The following is a 19,467-nucleotide window of genomic DNA, read 5'->3' as shown; positions in this document are numbered from 1 at the left end:
AGAGAGAGAGTAACTGGAAATGGTATGGGCTTTTGTGGTCCCAAAGCCAACCCCAAGTCAGTGACACACCTTCATCAATTGAGAACAAAATATTCGAACATGTGAGTCTATGGGGGTCATTCTCATTAAAGCCACCACATTATCTCACATTTTGTTTCAGAGATTCATTTATAGGGTGGGGAGATGGCTCACCAATTCCAGTGTGTATGATCCCTTGGAGCTGGAGTTACAGGCATTTTTGAACCACTTGTGTGGGTGCTAGGGTCTGAATTTGGGTCCTCTGATAGACTAATAAGTACTCTTTAAATTTGTATTATTATTATTAGTGTATGAGTGTTTTGCTCACATTTATGCCTGTGTACCTATGTATACCTGGTATGCTCAGACACCAGAAGGGCATCAGGTCCCCTGAGACTACAGTTACAGATGGTTGTGAGCTGCCATGTGGGAGCTAGAAATCAAATGTCAGCCTTCTGGAAGAGCAGCCATTGCTCTTAACCTTTGAGCCTTCTCTTCAGCTCTACTGTTTTGGATATTTTTTGTTATTTTAATGGACAGGGTTTCTCTAACCGAGTATGTCTTGGAATTTGGGGTGATTCTCAGCCTAACTATACTGGCTTTGGTTAAGGATAGCTCACTCTCCCCACCATCAAGCTTCATGCTCAACTCTCTGCCAACTCTTGCTTCCAAACTCATTTACCAGATCCTGCAGACTTGACCTTCAAAATATCTTAATTTTTTTTTTTATAATTTAATTTTTATTTTATTTTTACTCTGAAGGTGTCAGATCCCTTGGAATTGGGGTATAGACAGTTGTGAGCTGCCATGTGGGTGCTGGGAATTGAACCCAGATCCTTTGGAAGAGCAGACAGTGCTCTTAACCACTAAGCTGTCTCTCCAGCCCCAAAATATCTTAATTTTGATGTCTAAAATTTATCTTGAAGTCAGGCATAGAGTTACATACCTGGAATCCCAACACTTGGAAAGCAGAGGCAGGTGGCTCTGAGTTCAAAGCTAGCCAGAGCAACATACGTACATAAGACCCTGTGTTTCAAATTTTTTTATTTTAAAGTATTTTATTTTAGATTTATATGTATTTTATGCTTTGCTTGCTTGTATGTCTGTGTGCTATGTGCATGCCTGTTGCTCTCTGATGTCAAAAGAGGACACCAGATCTCCTGGAACTGGAAATTAACAAATGGTTATGAGCCACCATGTGGGTGCCGGTAACCAAACCCCAGGTCCTCTGCAAAAACAGCAAGTGCTCTTCATCAATTTACTTCTCTAGCTCCTGTATTTTACTTAAAATATTTTATTAGTGGTATGCATGCACAAAATGAGGCCAGAGGGAATGGGTGGATTCTCTCCTTTGATCATAGGCTCAGGTCTTCAGGCTTGTGTGACAACTACTTTTATCTAACGGGCCTAAAATTTTATTTAATGTTTTCCCTTCTTCCTACCAAAAAGGTTTCAATCCATGTTTTATCATCCTCATCACTACAGCCCTTGTGATAGTGCAAAGTTTCTCAAACATACTCCTTGTATCCATCTGCAGGATTTCAGGCCTTCCCTTCCATTTTTTCATTGTTCTAGGGATCATCTCCTTGAACAAATCTGAGCCTGTCACTGCCTAGTTGAAAAAATTCCAGCCTTGCACTCCCACCTCTAAACCAGTGTTTTCCCAGTTTCTCCCACTTTGTCTTTAAGGGCCAGGCAAAATGATACCTCCCCAGTGAACTCTTATCCTCAATATAACCTTGAAAGGAAGTCTATAGCACTATTTACTTCATTCTGCCTGTACTATAATTATGTTTGTTGGATCTCCTATACTGAAAGCCTACTGGATACAGGTAAGAGGTTTAATGCCTCCCCCCCCCCTTTTTTTCTCTGAGACAGGGTTTCTCTGCATAATCCTGGCTGTCCCGGAACTCATGCTGTAGACCAGGATGGCCTTGAACTCAAAGATCTGAATGCCTCTGCCTCCCAAATGCTGGGATTAAAGGCATATACCACCAGAAGCACCACCCGACCAATATCTTTCTTGAAACACATATGTAATCGAAGTTCTTAAACCTAAGAGATGGTTAACAGGTTGCTATTAAAACATCTTGGTTTGTTGTTGTTGTTGAGACATGTAGCCCAGGCTAGTCTGAAACTTGTTTTGTAGCTAAGGATGATCTTTAAAGAATGCTGGGATTATAGACATGTGCTCAGTTTTATGTGATGCTAAGGATTGGATCCATGGATTGTCCCCATTTTGAGACAGGGTTTCACATAGCCCAGTTTGCCATGAACTTGACTTGAAGCCAAGGATGACTGAATTCCTAATCTTCCTGCTTCTACCTCCCAACTTCTGGGATTATAGACATCAGTCACTCTAGCTCAATAAATGGCTATTGAAAAAAATTTTTTTTTGATGTGTCTTAAACTGTACAACAAAAAGACCAAATTCCTGATATTCGTTAGATGAAGTAAGACTAATTCTCAAGGATCCACAGTTAGTGTTATTCCTCTTATCTTTGCACTCCTCCAAAGCCAGCTCTCCCTCCCGCAGTGATAGCAAAGGACAATTTTAACTCTTTATTTGAAACAAACAACTCCAGAGACAGGTTAGTTGTGACAATAGTTTCTCACTACAACACAATGGTGGGCATGTCTCACTGAATGAACAGGCCAGGCACCTCAATACAATATATACATTTTAACAGTGGCTAAACTGGTGACAGTTATAAAAACACAAAAAGGCGGCTGGGGAACAGCAAAGCCAACAGGGAAAGAACGGGGTGCTCCCTCTGCCAGACACTAAATTTTTCTGGGCCCACAAAGGTAAAATGGGGAAAAAGAGGAGATGTTGGCAGTAGGAGCAGGACCCTTGCCCACAGCTCCTCACTTATCTTTTGACCACAAACCCCATCCTGGGTGGCCTAGGCCCCCATAGGGTGGGCCTGGCTCTGATGATAGGGGAGATCAACATTGGGGAACCCAGCCCCAATCCAAGTGAGGTCATTTTTTTTTCCTTGGGAGCTATGTTCATGGGGCTAAAGGGAGGCAGTTACATAGAGGCTAAGCATATTGACACCATGATTCATGCCACCCTAAGATGGCAGAAAGAGACAAACACATAAACCAAGGGGACAGGAATCTGCACAATTGGAGTCTGCTCCCCATACTGAGTCATTCTCTGCCTTTGAGGAAAAGAAAGCATTTGGAACCTTTGAGAAACTGTTGAGGAGTGGTGCTCAAAGGGTAGGGTAAGGGACATGGTGGTAAGGGTGCCAACAATCACTTATTTCAGGGAGGGTAAGAGTGTCTGAGCTCTGTGCTTTAGGTAAATGGTCCCCTCACTTCTTTCACACCTCTCAGACAAGACCCTTTCACATGGTACTGGGGAAGAGGGTAGAGAGAGGACACAGGGCAGAGAAGGCAGCTGGATTCTTTCCTAAGTCAGACCTAGGAACACAGGGCTTCACCTACATATATAGAGGTCAGGAAACCCAAAGTCAACAGGATCACCAGAGCTATCATCACTCCATCAGAGTCAGGCCCCAGCAGATAGGGTATACTGTGAAGCATAATGAAAATGGGCTACGTGGTTCATGTCCATCACTGGGGGACTGGCCCCTGAGTACAGATTGGGGACCCATGATTATCAAGTGGTATGGAAGAAGGTTAAAGGCAGGGGGTTCCTGGAAAGGCAGGGAATGAGAGAATAGAAAGAGGCAGTCAGGGCCCTTCAGAATGGATAGCATTGGTTCCTGGGCCAGTTACCTCACAGGACAGACACTGATGTGAAAGATGGATACAAAGTACCACATGGGTTCAGTCTAGGTCTTCTTCCCCAGGACGACCAAGTTCTTCATAAATCTCACGCACAGCCAGAATGCGATTGAGCATGCTCTCCAACATGCTTCGGTCCATGGGAATCACAGAATACCAGAGAGGTGACTCAGCAATGCAGGACCGCTCAGGCTGCAAGTAGAACACATCATTTCGAGTCCGGAGGCTTTCAGGGCTGTAACAGTGGGGGTGGACATGGGAAGATGAGCATTAGTAGTACCAAGCCAAAGCAGGTCTTTCAGGTCCACATGTTAAGTCATTCTTATATACTCACCATTTTGAGAGATAGAACTCATAGAATTTGACAGGGCAGCGGAGGGGATTCATGCGATTTTCACGCTGCTCTAAGATAGTTTCATCTTCTCTCTTTCGTTTCCCAGGACCCGTGTCTATAGTGGGGAGAAATGACCCAGACTCAGTGGAACACAGACCCAATGAGCTACCTCCCAGAGCACAATCAAGCACATGGAGATAGGGCCACAGTGTCACAAAATACAGCTTCATAAAGAAATAAAGGGAGAATGAAGGAGGGCTAGAAATATAGCTAGGTGGGAGACTGCTTGTCTAGCATATACAAGGCTCTGTGTTCTATCTCTGTTACCACAAAAGAAAAAAAAATGAAAGAAAGGGGGAGGGAGGGAAGGAAAGCAGAGGAGTTTTAGTCTTTCCACATTAACCCAAAACCCTACAGGTGTACTATTCTGCAACCCTCTCCAGTTCTTCCTGCCAAAGTGTTAACAATCACTCCCAAGTTGATACCTTTAAGAGGTGATCTCACAAGGTAGACAAAATAGTTGGTCAAAACAGACTGTTGGAATGTTTCTCTTGCCTTCTAGGTCAGATTAAAAAAAATGATGGCCACAACTTTTGTCTATCAATCTAGGTAGAGGTACACAGAAAGGACCGGGTATCACATACAGACAGGATAGAATTCCAGGGCTAAAGGGAACGGAAACCAATGTGTAGTTTTTCTCCATCTGTACAGTTCTTATTTTATTGTTCTTTTGGTGTGTATATGTGAATTCATTCTTATGTTGTACATATGCACATGAGAGTGCAGGTGCATACGTGCCATGTGGAAGGCAGAGGTTGACGTTAGATGTCTTCCTCTATCCTCTCTATATTATGTTAAGACAGAGTCTGTCACTGGGCCTGGAGCTCACCAACTAGCTGGGCAATGAGCTCTGGAGAAGCTGCCTACTCCAGCTTTAGGTTGTAGACATATGCCACTCTGCCTAAGTTCACATGGTTGCTAGGGATCCAAACTCAGTACCTCCTGCTTATGTAGCTTGTACAGGTATGTTACTGACTGAATCATTTCTCCAGTAGGTTTTGAATCATAGAAAGTTTGTTACTTACTCTCAAGTCTCCCTGATAGTCAGACATAACTAACAGCTTACTACCTGCCCATCCTCATTCTCTCAACATAAGACAAGCAAAGTAAACTGCTTAGAAATTATGAAAGTGAGGAACAAGCAGTTAACTGCCTTCCTATTAGGAAATAGCCAACCACTGTCTACCAGAAAGCCTGTTTTCATCTTTTCTCCAACCACAGAGGGAAGCTAATGGCAAAGCAGAGCAGCAACCTGGCAGGTACTGTGGGAATGCCAGGAAAAAGAACATGAAGAGGCAAAAGCAAAGAGTGGGGATAACCTCATACCTCGCCCTTTCCTCTGGTGGACTGGGGCATAGTAGCGGATGCTCACCACCTTTGTGGTGCCCCGAGGAGTGGTACACTTGCGAGACTGCCGTACCACATTAGTGAAAGAGAGCTGCATGTGCTCTTCAGCTGTCTGCAGTCCAAAAAACTTAGTGTTGAAGAACATGAGGGTGTTGAGAAGGACAAAGGGAGAATAAACCCCCAGCTGCTTGCACTCCCAGAGGTGCTCTTCCTCCACACGGGAGAATACAGTATCTGTGATGGACAAAGAGAAAAAGAAGGGGGATCAGCTTCCCAAACCCACTTGAGTTCCTAACATACATACATCTAACTGTATGCTACTTATTGCATATAAACCTTGACACCTGACCTACACAGTAGGACTGGGCATTTGGAGGGGGGAGGTGGTGGTCTTGAGACAGGGTTTCTCTGTGGAACCTTGCCTGACTTGGAACTGTGCATTTTTATATACTTTCCATCTTCATGTAACACTTCTCTGACCATCTCTAACTTATATGCAGGTAGACATAAAGCTAATCCCAAATCTTGCTTTCTTTTAACTTACCACCCAAACTTAGACTGTCTTTTTCTGGTTCCAGAGATAAGTCTAAAGATCTGAGTCTTTTTTCTTGTTTTCCTTTTAAAGAAAAGGTTTTCCCACTGGACAGTGGGGAGGCAGAGGCAGGTGGATCTCTGTGAGTTCAAGGCCACCTTGGTCTACAAAAATGAGTCCAGGACAGTCAAAGCTACACAAAGAAACCCTGTCTTGGCAACAACAACAACAAAAAAGGTTTTCCCTATGCAGCTCAGGCTAGCATTGAACTTGAGATCTTGCCTTAGTCTCCCAAGTAGCCTGAACTATATAGGCTCAATATCATTGCACCTAGATAAGAGTTAAGTCTTGACCCATTCCTTAAGATCATTTTTTAGTGTTTCCATTTTTAATACAAAACAAAACATACTTTTCTTTATAGCCCTGGCTGGCCTGGAACCCACTCTGCAGACTAGGCTAGCCTAGAACTCACAGAGATCCACCTGCCTTTGCCTCCCAAGTGCTGGGATTAAAGACCTACACAACACGCCTGGCTGTCCATGTTCTTTTTTTAAATGACAGTGTCTCACTATATAGTCCAGGCTGTATCAGAACTCAAAATCCTGCCTCAGCCTCCCTGGGATTATAGGTATGCATTACCACATGTGGCTTCTTTACTCCTGTTCAAGGACAAGTACTCTGGCTCCATTAGCTTGAAACCCAGAGGCATTTACTCCTACCCTTGAATTCTTAGTGAATGAAGAGTAACAGGCTGGACAGTACAGGACTCTGTCAATGGTAGATTAGAAGAAGGGAAAAAATGGAAGAAGGGGTTGCTAAGTTCCTGTCCCTTACTGTTGGGAAGGAGTGTGGGCTGCCAGGTACTCAGAGACTTGTTGAGTTCTTGAACGAAAGTCAAGTAGTAAAGGTCCGTGAAAATGTTCACCATTCGGTTATTTTCCAGCAAATACTAGAGAAAGGAAAACAGACATACATGAAGTCAGACTGTAAGTCCTAGACTGTAGGACCTAGAGGAAACAAACAAAAAGATGATAAAAGCCGCACTCATGGTCCTCCATAATTAAAGGAGTATGGGGAACAACTGCTTGAGCAGCTAACCCAGAGTGCTTTCCCTCAGGTGTGTTTCTACACTGCTGATGCACTGAGGCTTGGCTGAAAGGGGTGGAAGCTCGGGGATGTCCATCTCAAGCCCAGATACTCTTATCAGGTCAGAATTGCTAATCTCTCCTAGGGAGAACCAAACTCAAGAAATTCAGCCCCTGGGGCTGGAGAGATGGCTCAGAGGTTAACAGCACTGGCTGCTCTTCCAGAGGTCCTGAGTTCAATTCCCAGCAACCACATGGTGGCTCACAAGCATCTATAATGAGATCTGGTGTCCTCTTCTGGTGTGTAGGCATGCATGCAGGCAGAATACTATACACAATACAGAAATATATCTTTACAAAAAAAATAAAATAAAAGAAAAGAAACTCAGCCCCAACATCCTTCCTCAAGATCCAATTCAAGGGTGACCTAGAAGATCCAGAAAGAATTGAAGACTGATGCTTCAACAAAAAAGTACTGAAATGAAGCACCGATTTCAGGAGACCATTGACATCTATTTGTCATAGGAAATTTAGGCAAGCTGCCTAAATTTGGGGTCTAAGACAAGTAACAAGAAGGAGTGGGCTAGAAACAGTTCCAGTGGAATGCAATAAACGGTGTTAAAAGCGATAGAAAACCAGGTGGTGTGCAAAAGTTACCTGCTGGATGCCAAGACACAGATAGTAGATACTGTCAGGCTCGTATCGTTCACCGTTGGGTCGAGTAATTTCTCTCACAAATTGGGCCAGACCATAGTTGAGCTCAGCAGCTGAACAGGCGAGAATATCCTCTTTGATACGCATGGGTTTGGCTGTAGTGATATGTAGTAGAGGTGAATAGAATTAAGAAAACTCCATGTGGAGAATTTCACCTAGCTCCACCAATAACCCTTTAGTCATAACCAGCTCCTGAAAAAAACCATTAATTAGAAAAGGAGCCCTCAGCCTTGAACTGAGACAGGATCTCCTTTTAGTCTACAGCTGTTCACTGTCTTTACTGGATGGGGAAGCCCTAAGTGATCATACCTTTACCACTCTTCGACATCTTCAGTGGATCCTAGGTATAAGCCCTTTTCCCTTTCCCTGCCTGTGCCTTCTTCCTCCCCAGTACTTACGGCCAAAGCGTATCTCATCACCCTTGCTGGTTTCTCCATTGGCATATTTTGACTGTACCCAGCACTTCCAAGCATTGACACCATATGAATAGTTGAGGCCAGTACAACTAGGCTGGCTGCTCAAAGAGTCCCGGGAACAACTTTCAGAAAGCATCAGCCTCTTTTGGCCCTGGAAAGGAAGCCAAAAGGTGGATGGTGGCAAAGGCAAGGCCAGGGCACCATGGAAGCTAGTAGGGACAGTGCTTACCATTGGGGATGGAAGCACTTATATAAAAACACAGAAAGCTTCCATGGCAGAGAGCCCCAGAATAGCTTTGATGACCTTGTGGACTGAGAGAAAAGCAAAATTTGGCTTGATCTCAGTGCTTCTCGTGTTGAAGAAAGGGGGCCAAGGAAGGTTTCATGCATAGCTTTCATGCATGGATATTACAGCTGCCTTACCCCTTTAGATGTCCATTTTTCTTTTTATGGATATAGTAACCCCTCACCTTCCTCATGGATCGTGGAAGGTCCTGTTCAGTAGATACATCATCAGGCCCTACAAGGCCACAATCAAACAGAAAGTCTACACTTGGGTTAATGTCCAAAGGATCTAATAGAAGGGAAGAGAAGAAAAAAAATCCAATTTCTTTAGGTCTCAACTCTTTAGTCCCCTTATCCCATCCTTGCTACTTGCTCCCTCAACTTAACATAAACCATTTAGTCAGCTTCACTGAACTCAACAGAAACCAGTAAAGCTATATGAAAGTCAGAGACACACCAGACACAAGCTACATAAGGTGGCAAAGGACTTTCTAGGCAAAAGACCTTCTAGAATGAGTTGAAAGCCAACCTGGACAACTCAGACCCTCTCTCAAAATAAAAAGCCAAAAAACAGGGTTGGGATGTAGCTCAGTAGTAGAGCTTACCTAACATATATGGGGCCCTAGATTTAATTCCCAAAACCAACCATATTGAACACAAATATTCACAAATGCAAGCAATATGAATATGCTTAACATGACAGAACTGTACACATAAAAATGGTCATAATGGGGACAGTTAATAAAGTGCTTGGCATGCTAGCATGAAGACCTTGATTCCCTAGCACACATGAGAAGCCAGGCATGGTACCATGCACTTGTAATCCTAGCACTAAAGAGGCAAGGACAAGTAGATCCCTGGGGCTTACTGACAAGCCAAGCTACCCTACTTGGCAAGTTCCAGGACAGTGGAGAACCCATCTCAAAAAGGAGGTGAACAGTGCTTGAAAAATGACACCCAAGGTTTCCTCTGGCCTTAATGTGGACCTGAACACACAGGAACATCCACACATACCCATATGCGCACACATCCACACACAAGTAAAAATTAAAAACAATGGCTAGAAATGTAGTTTAGTAGACATATACCTACTATACATGAAGCCCTGTGTTCAATCCCCAGTACCATACAAAGCAGGAGTGATGGCGCACACCTATTATTCAGTCAGGAGGATCAGAAATACAAGGTCATCCTCAGCTACAGAGTAAGTTTGAGGATAGCCTGGGTTACTTAAGTCTCTGCCTCAAAAAAACTGAAAACAAAACAAAACAAACAAACAAAAACAGTACCCTGTCCTATCTTAATAAGAATGCTTTAGTGTCATACTTAGGTTTCTCAAGAAACACTCTTTTCCCAATAACACAAATGCTACTGCATTTGGTGGGTATGCCTTAAATCCTACTTACTCTTGGGGAAATCTGCCTCCAAGTCTTGCCCAGGCTCATCTAAGACATTAGCCATCTTAACAGCCATGGCCAGGACATCATCCCGAGCTGTCCCAAACAGGTCACAGTCTTCCAGAAGTCCCTCTGCACTCTGGTTGCTCACAAGATCTAGGACACAGGGAAGTCAGCTCAGTCACTGCAGCTCTTGTCCAATACTCACACAGGCTTTTAGGGGTTGATCCCAGCCACCCCAACTTAGCACCAAGAGCACACCTCCCACCCTCAGAGGCAGACAGACCGGTAGCACTCTTTCCACTCTCTACTGCATACCACAAAGATCAGAAGAGGCCTTGTCTAACTCTTCAGCCTCTGCAATCATTTCTGCCATGGCCAGGATGTCAGCCTCCAAGGGGTTAGACGGGATCTTCACCTTCAGCTCCTCAATGGTCTCCACAATCTTGTCTGTGCTCTCCAAGGTAGTGGGCAAGAACATGGGCACAGGCACCTGGAGGCACAAATCCCCAGTAAATGTAAAGAATCACTAGCGAATAAAGGTACCAGCTTATGAAAAAAAAAAAAAAAACAGAGAAGGTGGGATTCAATCCTAGAAGTATAAAGAAGTACCGGTCAGGAAGAAGAAGGACACTTACCGGGATAGGCATTGAGAAAGGCACCGGGACTTTCTGGCAGTATAGATGCATAGGCACTGGCACAAATATGGGCACTGGGATGGGCAGCACAATCATCTGTGGTTTCCACTCTTCTGCAAACAAGAAAAGTCTTTTTAACACTCCTTCTAGATGAGTGGCAACTGATCTAGGACCGGATGCTCATATGTCATCCCCCAAAAGCTCTAAACATGTGTTCAGTGTCACAAAATTGCCCTTAAACAGATTGAGAGAGAGCTCCCTAAGTAATGTCCTGGTCTAATTCCGAGACATAAGTCTAGAGGCTTAGGGCTTAGGAATGCAGTGGAATGGAGTGATCATGGCATTCACCTGTCTGACTTCCTTTGGACTTCATTTCCACCTTGCAGGAGACTCCCCGGTTCTGCATCAGAGGCTTACACATGGCAGCTTTGTTTTTTCGGGGTGTTGCTGGGGGTTGTGGAGGTGGAGGGGTGGGCACAGTTGGAGTTGGCCGAGTCCTCAGAGGGATCTGTTGCATAAAAGGAACATTAGTTCTGCAGATTAGAGTACCCTCCTCTGAAATAATGTTCCCTCTTGTTTGTTTGTTTTTTTCCTGACCTTGCCCAAATTCCCATTTTCCTCTGGGGTCCTCACTGTGTTGTTGTTTTCCACTTTGGTTTGAGAGGGTGTCTGGGGCTTTGACTCAGAAGACTGACCTGTAGAATCAAACAAATAAATACTCTGGCTAGAGGAACTAACTGTTTTCCTCACAATTTTTTTTCTAAGGAGAGCTTTCTGAAAGAGCATACTAAAAACAAATAGGTAGTCTAGGATTTCTCTTCCTTCCTACCCCGGGTCTAGTCTTCTCTGGGGCCCAGAAACAGTAGCCAAGAAGATTCTTTGATTCTGGCTACTAAAAAGAATGAAACACTACATTTAGAAAGCAACACCACCACCTGGCCCTCTCTTTATGCATTTAGACAGCCTTCAGGAAGTAAGTATCCCTAGAGTGACTGAAGTGTGAGGCTAACATCCTAGAAATGGTACCAGTTTTCAAGTGTCGCTAATGGTAAAGCTTATGCTCATAATTCCCTTTCTCCAAAAACTAACCATAACCACAGCAAGCCCCATCCTACCTGAGTATACCTTAAACTATATATCCTTACAGGGAACCAGTAGACTCTCACTCCAAGATTTAAACAAGAATACCCAGAAGAGTCCAGAAGATAAAAAGGAGCACAATACCAGGCACTCTGGCCAGGGTAATAGCAAACTGAGGAAGGGGATTGACCCAAAATTGGAAAAGCCCAGGCCAGTTCTAATAGTGTCACACTGTCCCAGACTCACTGTTCAGGAGGCTTTCTGGCCCACTCTGGGTATCCAAGTTGGGCTGGTTCTGCTGGCTGTAGAAGCGCAGCAGACACTGTTGGTTGCAGAAATGACGGATTTGCCCACGCCAGTGGATGGTTTCCAGCAGCTTCCCCTGGCGCTTACAGGCATGGCACCGGGCAGCCTGAGGGCATTGACAGAATAGTCAGACCTGCCTCTTGAAAATGTGCTGGGCCCTCCTCTATGACAAGCCATGCTTCTCTCTTTGGAGACAGGACCAGCTTAGAGATTGGAGAGGTTAGTTCCCCTCCCTGGAGATCTGATGCTGATAAAAGTATAACAGTTCATACCCCTGCTGCTTTCTTTCTGACATGTTGACTCTCCTTACCTTGCAGTACCATAACAGGTACTTGGTCTTACAGTCCTCACTGCAAAAGTCCCAGGTGCTGCCATCCAGTTGCTCAGTGACTCCACGCTGGCAGGTTTGGGAGCAGTAAGTACAAGTGATACAGCATAAGCCCAGCTTCTTAGTGAAATCTTGTTTGTACAGCAGCACACAGCCTAGAGAGGAGAGAACAGGAAAGAAAGCCTGGAGACAGTGTTACTTTCAGGTATTAGACCCAGTCTTTTCAAAGTGCTAAATCTGAAGCCTCCTCTAAAATTCAGTCCCTTACCTAAAGCCTTAGCATAAATGGGGTGGAGCATTCTGACAAGGCCCTACCTTATATACTGCTTTGTAAGCCTTGTTCCTTTCTCTGCCATCCTCCTTGGTCATAAGAGACAGGACCTTGGTCCCTAGCTCACTTCCTTACCTTCACTGCAGAAGCTTTTCTCTACCCCACTGAATCGAAGTTTCTCATGCAGGAGTTTCTCCTGCCGGCAGTGCTCACACTGGGATACCACACCCCGAAGCCGCTTGAAGTCCTCACAGCAATCACGGCAGCAGAACTGGAAGACCTGGTCCTGAGACGGAAATACAGGGCAGGGAGGGCAGAACTAGGACATCTGCACCTGATAGGCACAGCTGGAGAAGACTTCTTCAAACATGTGGCAAGATGTAGGTGGGGGGGGGGATCTTACCTGCCACTCCAAGACCTCAGGCTTGCCACTGAAGAGGCTATGGCAGTAGTGACAGCTCAGGTGAATGCCCCCCTCAGGGCTAGTACGCTGGAGGGAAGGAAGACAGATAAAGGGGCAAGATGTGTGCAGTGCTAGAGGGAAGGGGAGGTCAGGTTTGCTCCTTTTTCTACCCAGGCCTACCTGTCCCAGTTCTCCTACCCTTTCCCTATGGCCACTCCCTTTATCCCTGCTCCAGGGTCTGGAGTACCTGGAACTTGGTCCAGCAGCTGGGGCTGCAGAACTGGTAGACTGTGCGATCAACTTTGTTGTAGTAACAAGGGTCAGAGAGGCTGCGGCGGCAGAAGCTGCAGGGTCGGGAAGGGCCTGGGGCATAGAAAGAAAGAGAGAAAGAAAGAAAAAGAGGAAGAGAGAGTACATAGAAGATGTAACGTAGGGCAGAGATGGAATAGAAAATCCTCGGGAAGGTGTGGTTGGGGCAGAGGTTGGGCAGCAGAAATTACTCTAGAAGAGGGAAATATGGGAAGTAGAAGGAAGGCCAGCAGGGATTCCAGAGAAGAGGGCTTTGCACCTACCAGTGAGCCCTGCCTGCTTCACTTTGTAAGAAGTGGTACAGCACAGGGAACAGAACAAGCTGGTCTTGCCATTACGATCCACATGTGATAGCATCTCAAAGTTCTTACACAGGGTCTTGCACCAGACACATGGGTACACACGTGTGTTTTTCTGTGAGGATGGGGAAGGAGAGGCTGAGGCTGGATTTGTCCCTTCACTTTTATTTTTAAAATTTTTTAAACATGAAATATTTCAGGCATACAAAAAAAGGTATAGATGATGATATAACAAAGACCTGTGTGTCCACCAGCCAGCTTCAAAAATAAAACATAACAGATACAATGAAACCCCCTTTATTTGTTTTATTTTTCCCAGCCCTCGACCCTTCAGGCACCTTTATTTATCACCCAAGAACCACACCCCCTTCTATAGCCCTCTACTGCACTACTCCCTCAGCCCCACCTTCTTGTATGCCCCCAAGCACGTTGTGTTGCAAAACCGCTTTTGTTGACCATCATGGAACAGGAGCTCTGGACCAAGGCTCCCAGGCCTGGCGTAGATGTAAGCCCCACACTGGTCACAACAGTTGGTTTTCAGTCCCTTGTTGGCTCGGAATTTGGAGAAGCAAGAATCACTGCAGAGTCGGTGCACCACGCTCCCGTTGCTGACCTCATGCAGGACCTGCCACACATACATATACACACCCTGAGCTGAGGCCAGGCTACCACCTCCCACCCCAATCAATGCAAGGACAGAACTCCCACCTCACCCTAGACCTTCACAGCAGACAGTGGGCCTAGGACCCCCCAACCTGTGCTTCAGGCTGTAGACTTGATGGTGAGATCCTGGGAGGTAAGGAAGGTCAGCTGCATACATCCTGGAGAAGCTCTATGCTTGAATTTGCTCTCTTATAATGGCTACCTTTTCCACCCAAATCCCTTTTTCCCAGGGCCCAGCCCCTGCAGCTCCAGAACCAGAGGGGCAGATCAGAGCCAGCTGCAGGCTCTATAAGTTGGCCTGTGGTGAGTAGTCTCACCTCTCCAGTCTTCTGGCATATGCTGCAGCGAGTGGCATCGGCAGGGTCCCCAGACTGGGGGATTGGACGCTGCTGCTGGGCCTCATACAGAGAGAGACAGACAGATGTGCAGAACTCATGGAAGTTGCCTCCCGAACCAGACTGTACCACAATTGACTCCTTGGTGTTCCAGATCAACCTGGAGGTGGGAACAGGTTTGAGTATTCCCAGAACCACCCTCTCATTCCAGTTGTAACCACTGCACTCCCTAGGATTCTGACTGATGACCAGAGTCAGATACTCTAACCACATCCTTAAAATTAACCCTGTCCTCTCCATTCTGCTTGGTTTTGCCAACATCCTCTCTCTTTTCCATAACTCCCTCCCCTGGCCCCTGCCCCCCGCCCACCCTAGGATCTCAACGCACTTCCTGCAGAAGGTACAGGTCTTTCTGCCCAAGGGCTTCTTGGAGAACGTAGTGAGACAAGATGAAGAACAGAAGAGCTGAGGCAGCCCCTTGCGCTGATAGGCTGTCTGCCCCTTTTGCAGTGGTGTCCGGCAATGTGCACAAGACATCTTGGTGCCCATTGAAGAGCGCCCAGCCCTCTGTGCCATACTTGAGCGCAGGGACATTCGAGGAGAGCGCCGGGGCCGGAATGGCACAAAGTCCTCATCATTGGGGTCATCTACCATGGCATCAGAATCCTCATCTGACACTGGAACTGTGGGAGTAGGCGGAGCAGTGAGAAAAGGCCACCAGAACAGATCTCCAGTCATTTGATGACCAGATGAATAGAAGTTCAGTACTGATCCTGGGATCTCTGGTACTCCTCTTGTTCTGGCTGCTATATTTTCTCTCCCATTACACTGGTATCTTAAGCACCCATGGTTATTCTCAATATTAAGGGGAGGAAGGAGGGCTCCAAGAGAGAAGACTGGGGACAGAACAGTATAGTTGAAACATGAAACTTTCTATTCTTACTGTTCTTGTTTTCAATTTCCCCCCACTACCTCTTGGTTCCCATGCCAACCCACAGCAGGGACAGGCACTTCTCTTTCTGCAGAGTGGAACTACAGGAGCCAGAAGATCCATACCCTGTCATAATCCCACCTTCCGATCTTCTCTACACCCGGAATTCCCAAGTGCCACTTCCTCACATCCTACTTACTGCTCTCAGTGGAGTCCACAACCTCAGGCTTTGGAGGCTCTGCTCTTCTAACGCGCTCGCTTCTCTTCTGTACCTTGGAAAGGGGCAGGGAGGAAAGCTGACACTAGTGGCAGGCTAACTGGGGTACAAGGTTTGGGGAGGAACAGGAAATGGGAGGTGGGATGAAGAATTGGGACCCATCCCTGAAGAGAAGGGAGGAAATGGGAGCTGGAATTCATTCTTAAAAACCAGTAGACACATGAGTTCCTTTTTCTGACTCTCCTGACAGCAATCCCCCCTCCCAACATCTGGGAAGAGATAACCCCATAGCTTTTCCTTTCCTTGAAGGAAAATGAAGGCTCTGTTCTTTTAAGAGATATAGGGGGGAACAAGACCCTGTCCAATCCCCTCCCCCTCACCCTCTCAGGCGGCTTCTCACTCTCCTTTCCAGTCAGGCCATCTCCTGCAAAGGAAGCAAGAAGGCAGCCTAAATCTTGAGCCTGCCTACTAGGCCCAACCCCCACCTCCATTCCTGGGGAAGAATTTACTCAAAACTGAAAGTGAAACTCCCGGGCCTGTAGCTTCTAACCCTTTTAAGGGTTACCTCAGACTTGGTACTAGGGTGCAAGTGGGGAGGGTATGTGTGCAGCTTTTCTCCATTAAATAAATGTATTATCTCACCCTTCCAATCATTTCTGTCCCACTGTTCATGAAGGATTTATATTTTACCAATAAAAACAAATGTAACCACTTAAAGGGAGCAAGAAGGAAAAAAAAAAACCATAAATGTATGGGTAGGTGCCTCTGGACTTTGGGGATATATGATATGTTATATAAGCTTATATATCTGAAAACCCATGTCACAGCCTAGAGGAAGGATACCACTAGGTAGATTACGGAAGAAATTAGAGTCTCAGATCTAGATTGTCCTTCCACTACTAGAGATGCAATCCTAGATCCTTCCTTGCTACCATGCCCCTGAAATCAGTCTGCTATTAGGGACTTCAGAGAGGAGTTGTCATCCCTCAATCCCAGAAACTCCACTCACATTTAGAACCGAACAGCTTTAAAAATCGTATTGCCTAGAAGCCTGCTGTTTTCCTTCAAATACTGAAGGAAGGACCCTGATACTGAAACCCCACTGGAATATGAAAAAGAGAACCTCTGCCATCACATCCATTCCCTCATACTACCTCATTCATCCTGCACAGAACCTCCACTCCTCCCACCCCTATTTTCCATAATCTTCACCACACCCCACTCCTCCTTCCAAAACCCCAATTCCTCTGTCACATATATCCTTACTCTGATCTTTCCACCCTCCTGGCCCTCCTCTACTTCTTAAAGCACATAGCTAGCCCTCCTTTCTACCACCCTTTCTTTCCCCAGCCCAGTCCAAATGATTAGGCAACCTACCTGGCAAAGAAGGATGTGCAGCAGGGTTAGAGACCCCAGGTTTGGTCTGAGAACTGTTGATTCCATCCCCCAGAGTATCTCCCACTGAAGGGCTAGGGGGTGCATTTGGGCTCTGTGGCTGCCTTTGGGTATGCTCCTTCTCCTGCCCAGGGGAGCCCCTTCTCCTTGTAGCTATGGGGGTTATCTCCTCCTCTTCAATACGAGGAGACTCCAGGATTATTGGAGAATCCGGAGCCAAAGGTTCTAATAGCCCCTCAGGTAAAGGTGGACTGGCCCCAGCCCCTGGATCAGGTGGCATCACCTCAGGAGTATGGCACCCTGGTCTATGCTCTAGGGTCTGCTCCCCAGAATCCCATGCAAGGGTCCCCTCAGGACCATGGTCCACCTCTAGGGAAGAGGGGGCTTTATAGAGTAGCCCCCCCAGCCCCAGTAGCTCAGTGGCTCCATCCAAGACTACTGTGGGGTCTTTTTCCAGGCCAGAAGGGGTATCAAGCAGGTCCAGGGCTCCAGAGGATGCCGACGGACCTGGGGGGGCCCATCCTCGAGATGGGGCAGTCTGAGATTCCAGCAGATCCTCTCCAAATTCCATGTCTACTGGAAGGTCTCCAGCCAGGGGCTTCACTGGCAGGGTCAATGGGTCAAATGGACTGGGGAAATCACTGGGGTCCATGGCTGGGTATGGGCTGCGGATCAGAAGAGGAGGCAGTAGAGGTGGTCTTAGCCTGAATTTCTTACGTAGGCTATGGGACACACACACCCCGTCATCCACTTGGATTTCTTATTAGCAGCCCCCCCCCAACCAGTAACCATTTTCACAAGCGTCAGCCCCAATGTCCACTCCCCCCCACCCCACACAGCGCCCTCTGTGGGGAGTGGCATTCCCCGCCCTGGCTCGGTGCCCACACTCGCCAAGGCAGTTGGTCTCTAACCCGCCCGACACCTCCAACTGAGACTCTTAGCTCTTTCCTCCCTACCTCTCACACACACCCCACCTCAGACTGAGCCCCCTCAGAGTCTCCCCTGGCCGCCGCAGCCAGGAGCCTTTCCCGCTGCAGCGACTTCTGCCTCTGGTCCCTCCTCACTCTCCGAAAGCCCGTCAGGTCTCCAGTCCCTACCCACACTGTCCAGCCCCGCCGCCCCTCCCCGCGAAGCCCCGTCCTCCCTCAGCCATTCCCCGCCCCCACAAACTGCCTTTCCTAATCATTCCCCCAGCTTGGTTACCTTTTCGGGTGAACCACTTCCTCAGCCCCGTCCCCCTTCCCTACTGCTCCCCTACTCGTTTCGTTCTCCTGTTGCCCACCCCCCACCTCAGGCATTTACAGGAAGACATTTTGGAGCTACGATTTCTGCTCAGACCCCCCTCCCGGCTACTGCGAGAACCCGCCTGCAGGTTCGGTTCGGCTTGATTAGGCCCGACCCCTACCTGAGGCAGGGTTAGAGTAATGGCTACAAGCCTAGAACTGCAGACGGCGACGGCCCCGCGCTCCTTCTCCACCTCCCTCCCTAGCAGCCTGGACAGGGGTCGCGGCCCCTTTAAATGGCAGCGCCGCTTGCTGCGCTGAGCGCTCTGCACCAGGCAGGCGGGCAGTGCCAGCAGCCAATCCCATTGGCTGGCTGGAGGAGGGGGCTCGCGAGACAGCGCCGGCCTCCGGCGCAAGACTCCCAGCCCAGTGGCCGCCTGGAAATTGCGGAGTGGATTACCGTCACTGGGGATGGAGCTTGTGCCCCCGCCCGGGGCCCCGTTAGTTGAGGAAAAGATAGCCTCTGGAGCTTCGAAGCCCGCCCCAGGGGAAGGCGGCGCCCCCTTTCTACCGAAGGGCCTACTACACTAAAGACACACACACACACACACACACACACACACTCACACTCACACACAAACACACGCAAAAAAAAAAAAAAGAGGAAAAACCCCACATCTACGCACCTGCTTTCCTTACCTGGCTCAAGAGTCTGGCCTTGTCACACCCGTGCCCGCCCTACCTCCGGAGCCCACTGTACCCGTGATCCCCTCCTCTCATTCAAATGGTTCCCGGTCCCCTCCCCCTCTCCGTCTCTCTTCGCTTCCCACTCGTGTTCAGCGACCCCCCCCCCTCCGCGATCCCCTCAGCACTCCCTACCTACGCCATGCAGCAGATGCCTGCCAAGATTACCCTCCCCCATCCCCACCTCTCCGGGGCCCGCCCCCTGGGCGACTGTTGGGGTAGTGACAGTGGAGAATGGGGGAGGCAAATACCCAACCCTCAAGTGCCCCTCCTCCCCTTGTCTGTAGCCTCAGCCCCCCTCCAACCCGTCTAAGAGTCGTACTTATGGGGTGTCTTAAGCTTGCTCTCCAACCACCCTTGCCAGTTAAATGGCTCTGG

General features: G+C 47.5%; 1 protein-coding gene across 7 annotated transcripts; it reads right to left on the bottom strand.

Moving 5' to 3' along the window:
- Positions 1 to 2,567: 2,567 nt before the first annotated feature.
- Zmym3 (zinc finger MYM-type containing 3) lies at positions 2,568 to 19,249 on the bottom strand. Of its 7 annotated transcripts, none has more exons than XM_055605114.1 (25): positions 19,225 to 19,249; positions 17,105 to 17,787; positions 16,108 to 16,151; positions 15,710 to 15,782; positions 14,968 to 15,262; positions 14,562 to 14,739; positions 13,988 to 14,206; positions 13,546 to 13,696; positions 13,221 to 13,336; positions 12,974 to 13,060; positions 12,706 to 12,856; positions 12,282 to 12,454; positions 11,912 to 12,077; positions 11,183 to 11,280; positions 10,934 to 11,093; positions 10,586 to 10,698; positions 10,266 to 10,440; positions 9,957 to 10,103; positions 8,736 to 8,839; positions 8,248 to 8,416; positions 7,793 to 7,944; positions 6,885 to 6,999; positions 5,498 to 5,752; positions 4,112 to 4,226; positions 2,568 to 4,012 (listed from the first exon to the last, which is right to left on the bottom strand). In XM_055605114.1, the coding sequence occupies exons 2-25, from the start codon at positions 17,772 to 17,774 to the stop codon at positions 3,820 to 3,822; spliced, it is 4,119 nt and encodes a 1,372-aa protein (XP_055461089.1). In that variant the 5' UTR covers positions 17,775 to 17,787; positions 19,225 to 19,249; the 3' UTR covers positions 2,568 to 3,819. The 7 variants fall into 7 exon arrangements, with proteins under 7 accessions (XP_055461089.1, XP_055461088.1, XP_055461090.1 ...); XM_055605113.1 differs by lacking the exon at positions 19,225 to 19,249 and adding an exon at positions 19,045 to 19,086; XM_055605115.1 differs by lacking the exon at positions 19,225 to 19,249 and adding an exon at positions 19,032 to 19,054.
- Positions 19,250 to 19,467: the final 218 nt, after the last annotated feature.

The sequence above is a fragment of the Psammomys obesus genome, unplaced genomic scaffold (genome assembly GCF_907164565.1).
Source record: "Psammomys obesus unplaced genomic scaffold, mPsaObe1.curated_primary_1811, whole genome shotgun sequence".
Classification (NCBI taxonomy): Eukaryota; Metazoa; Chordata; class Mammalia; order Rodentia; family Muridae; genus Psammomys; species Psammomys obesus.
This window is presented reverse-complemented; position numbering and strand designations above follow the sequence as displayed.

Coding starts and splice junctions, on each gene's coding strand:
- Zmym3 (XM_055605114.1), bottom strand. CDS start 17,774: ATGGACCCCAGTGATTTCCCCAGTCCATTTGACCCATTGACCCTGCCA. Junction 14,207..14,561: donor TATGCCAGAAGACTGGAGAG/GTGAGACTACTC, acceptor TATGTGTGGCAG/GTCCTGCATGAGGTCAGCAA. Junction 8,840..9,956: donor GGAGGCAGATTTCCCCAAGA/GTAAGTAGGATT, acceptor CCCTTCTATTAG/ATCCTTTGGACATTAACCCA.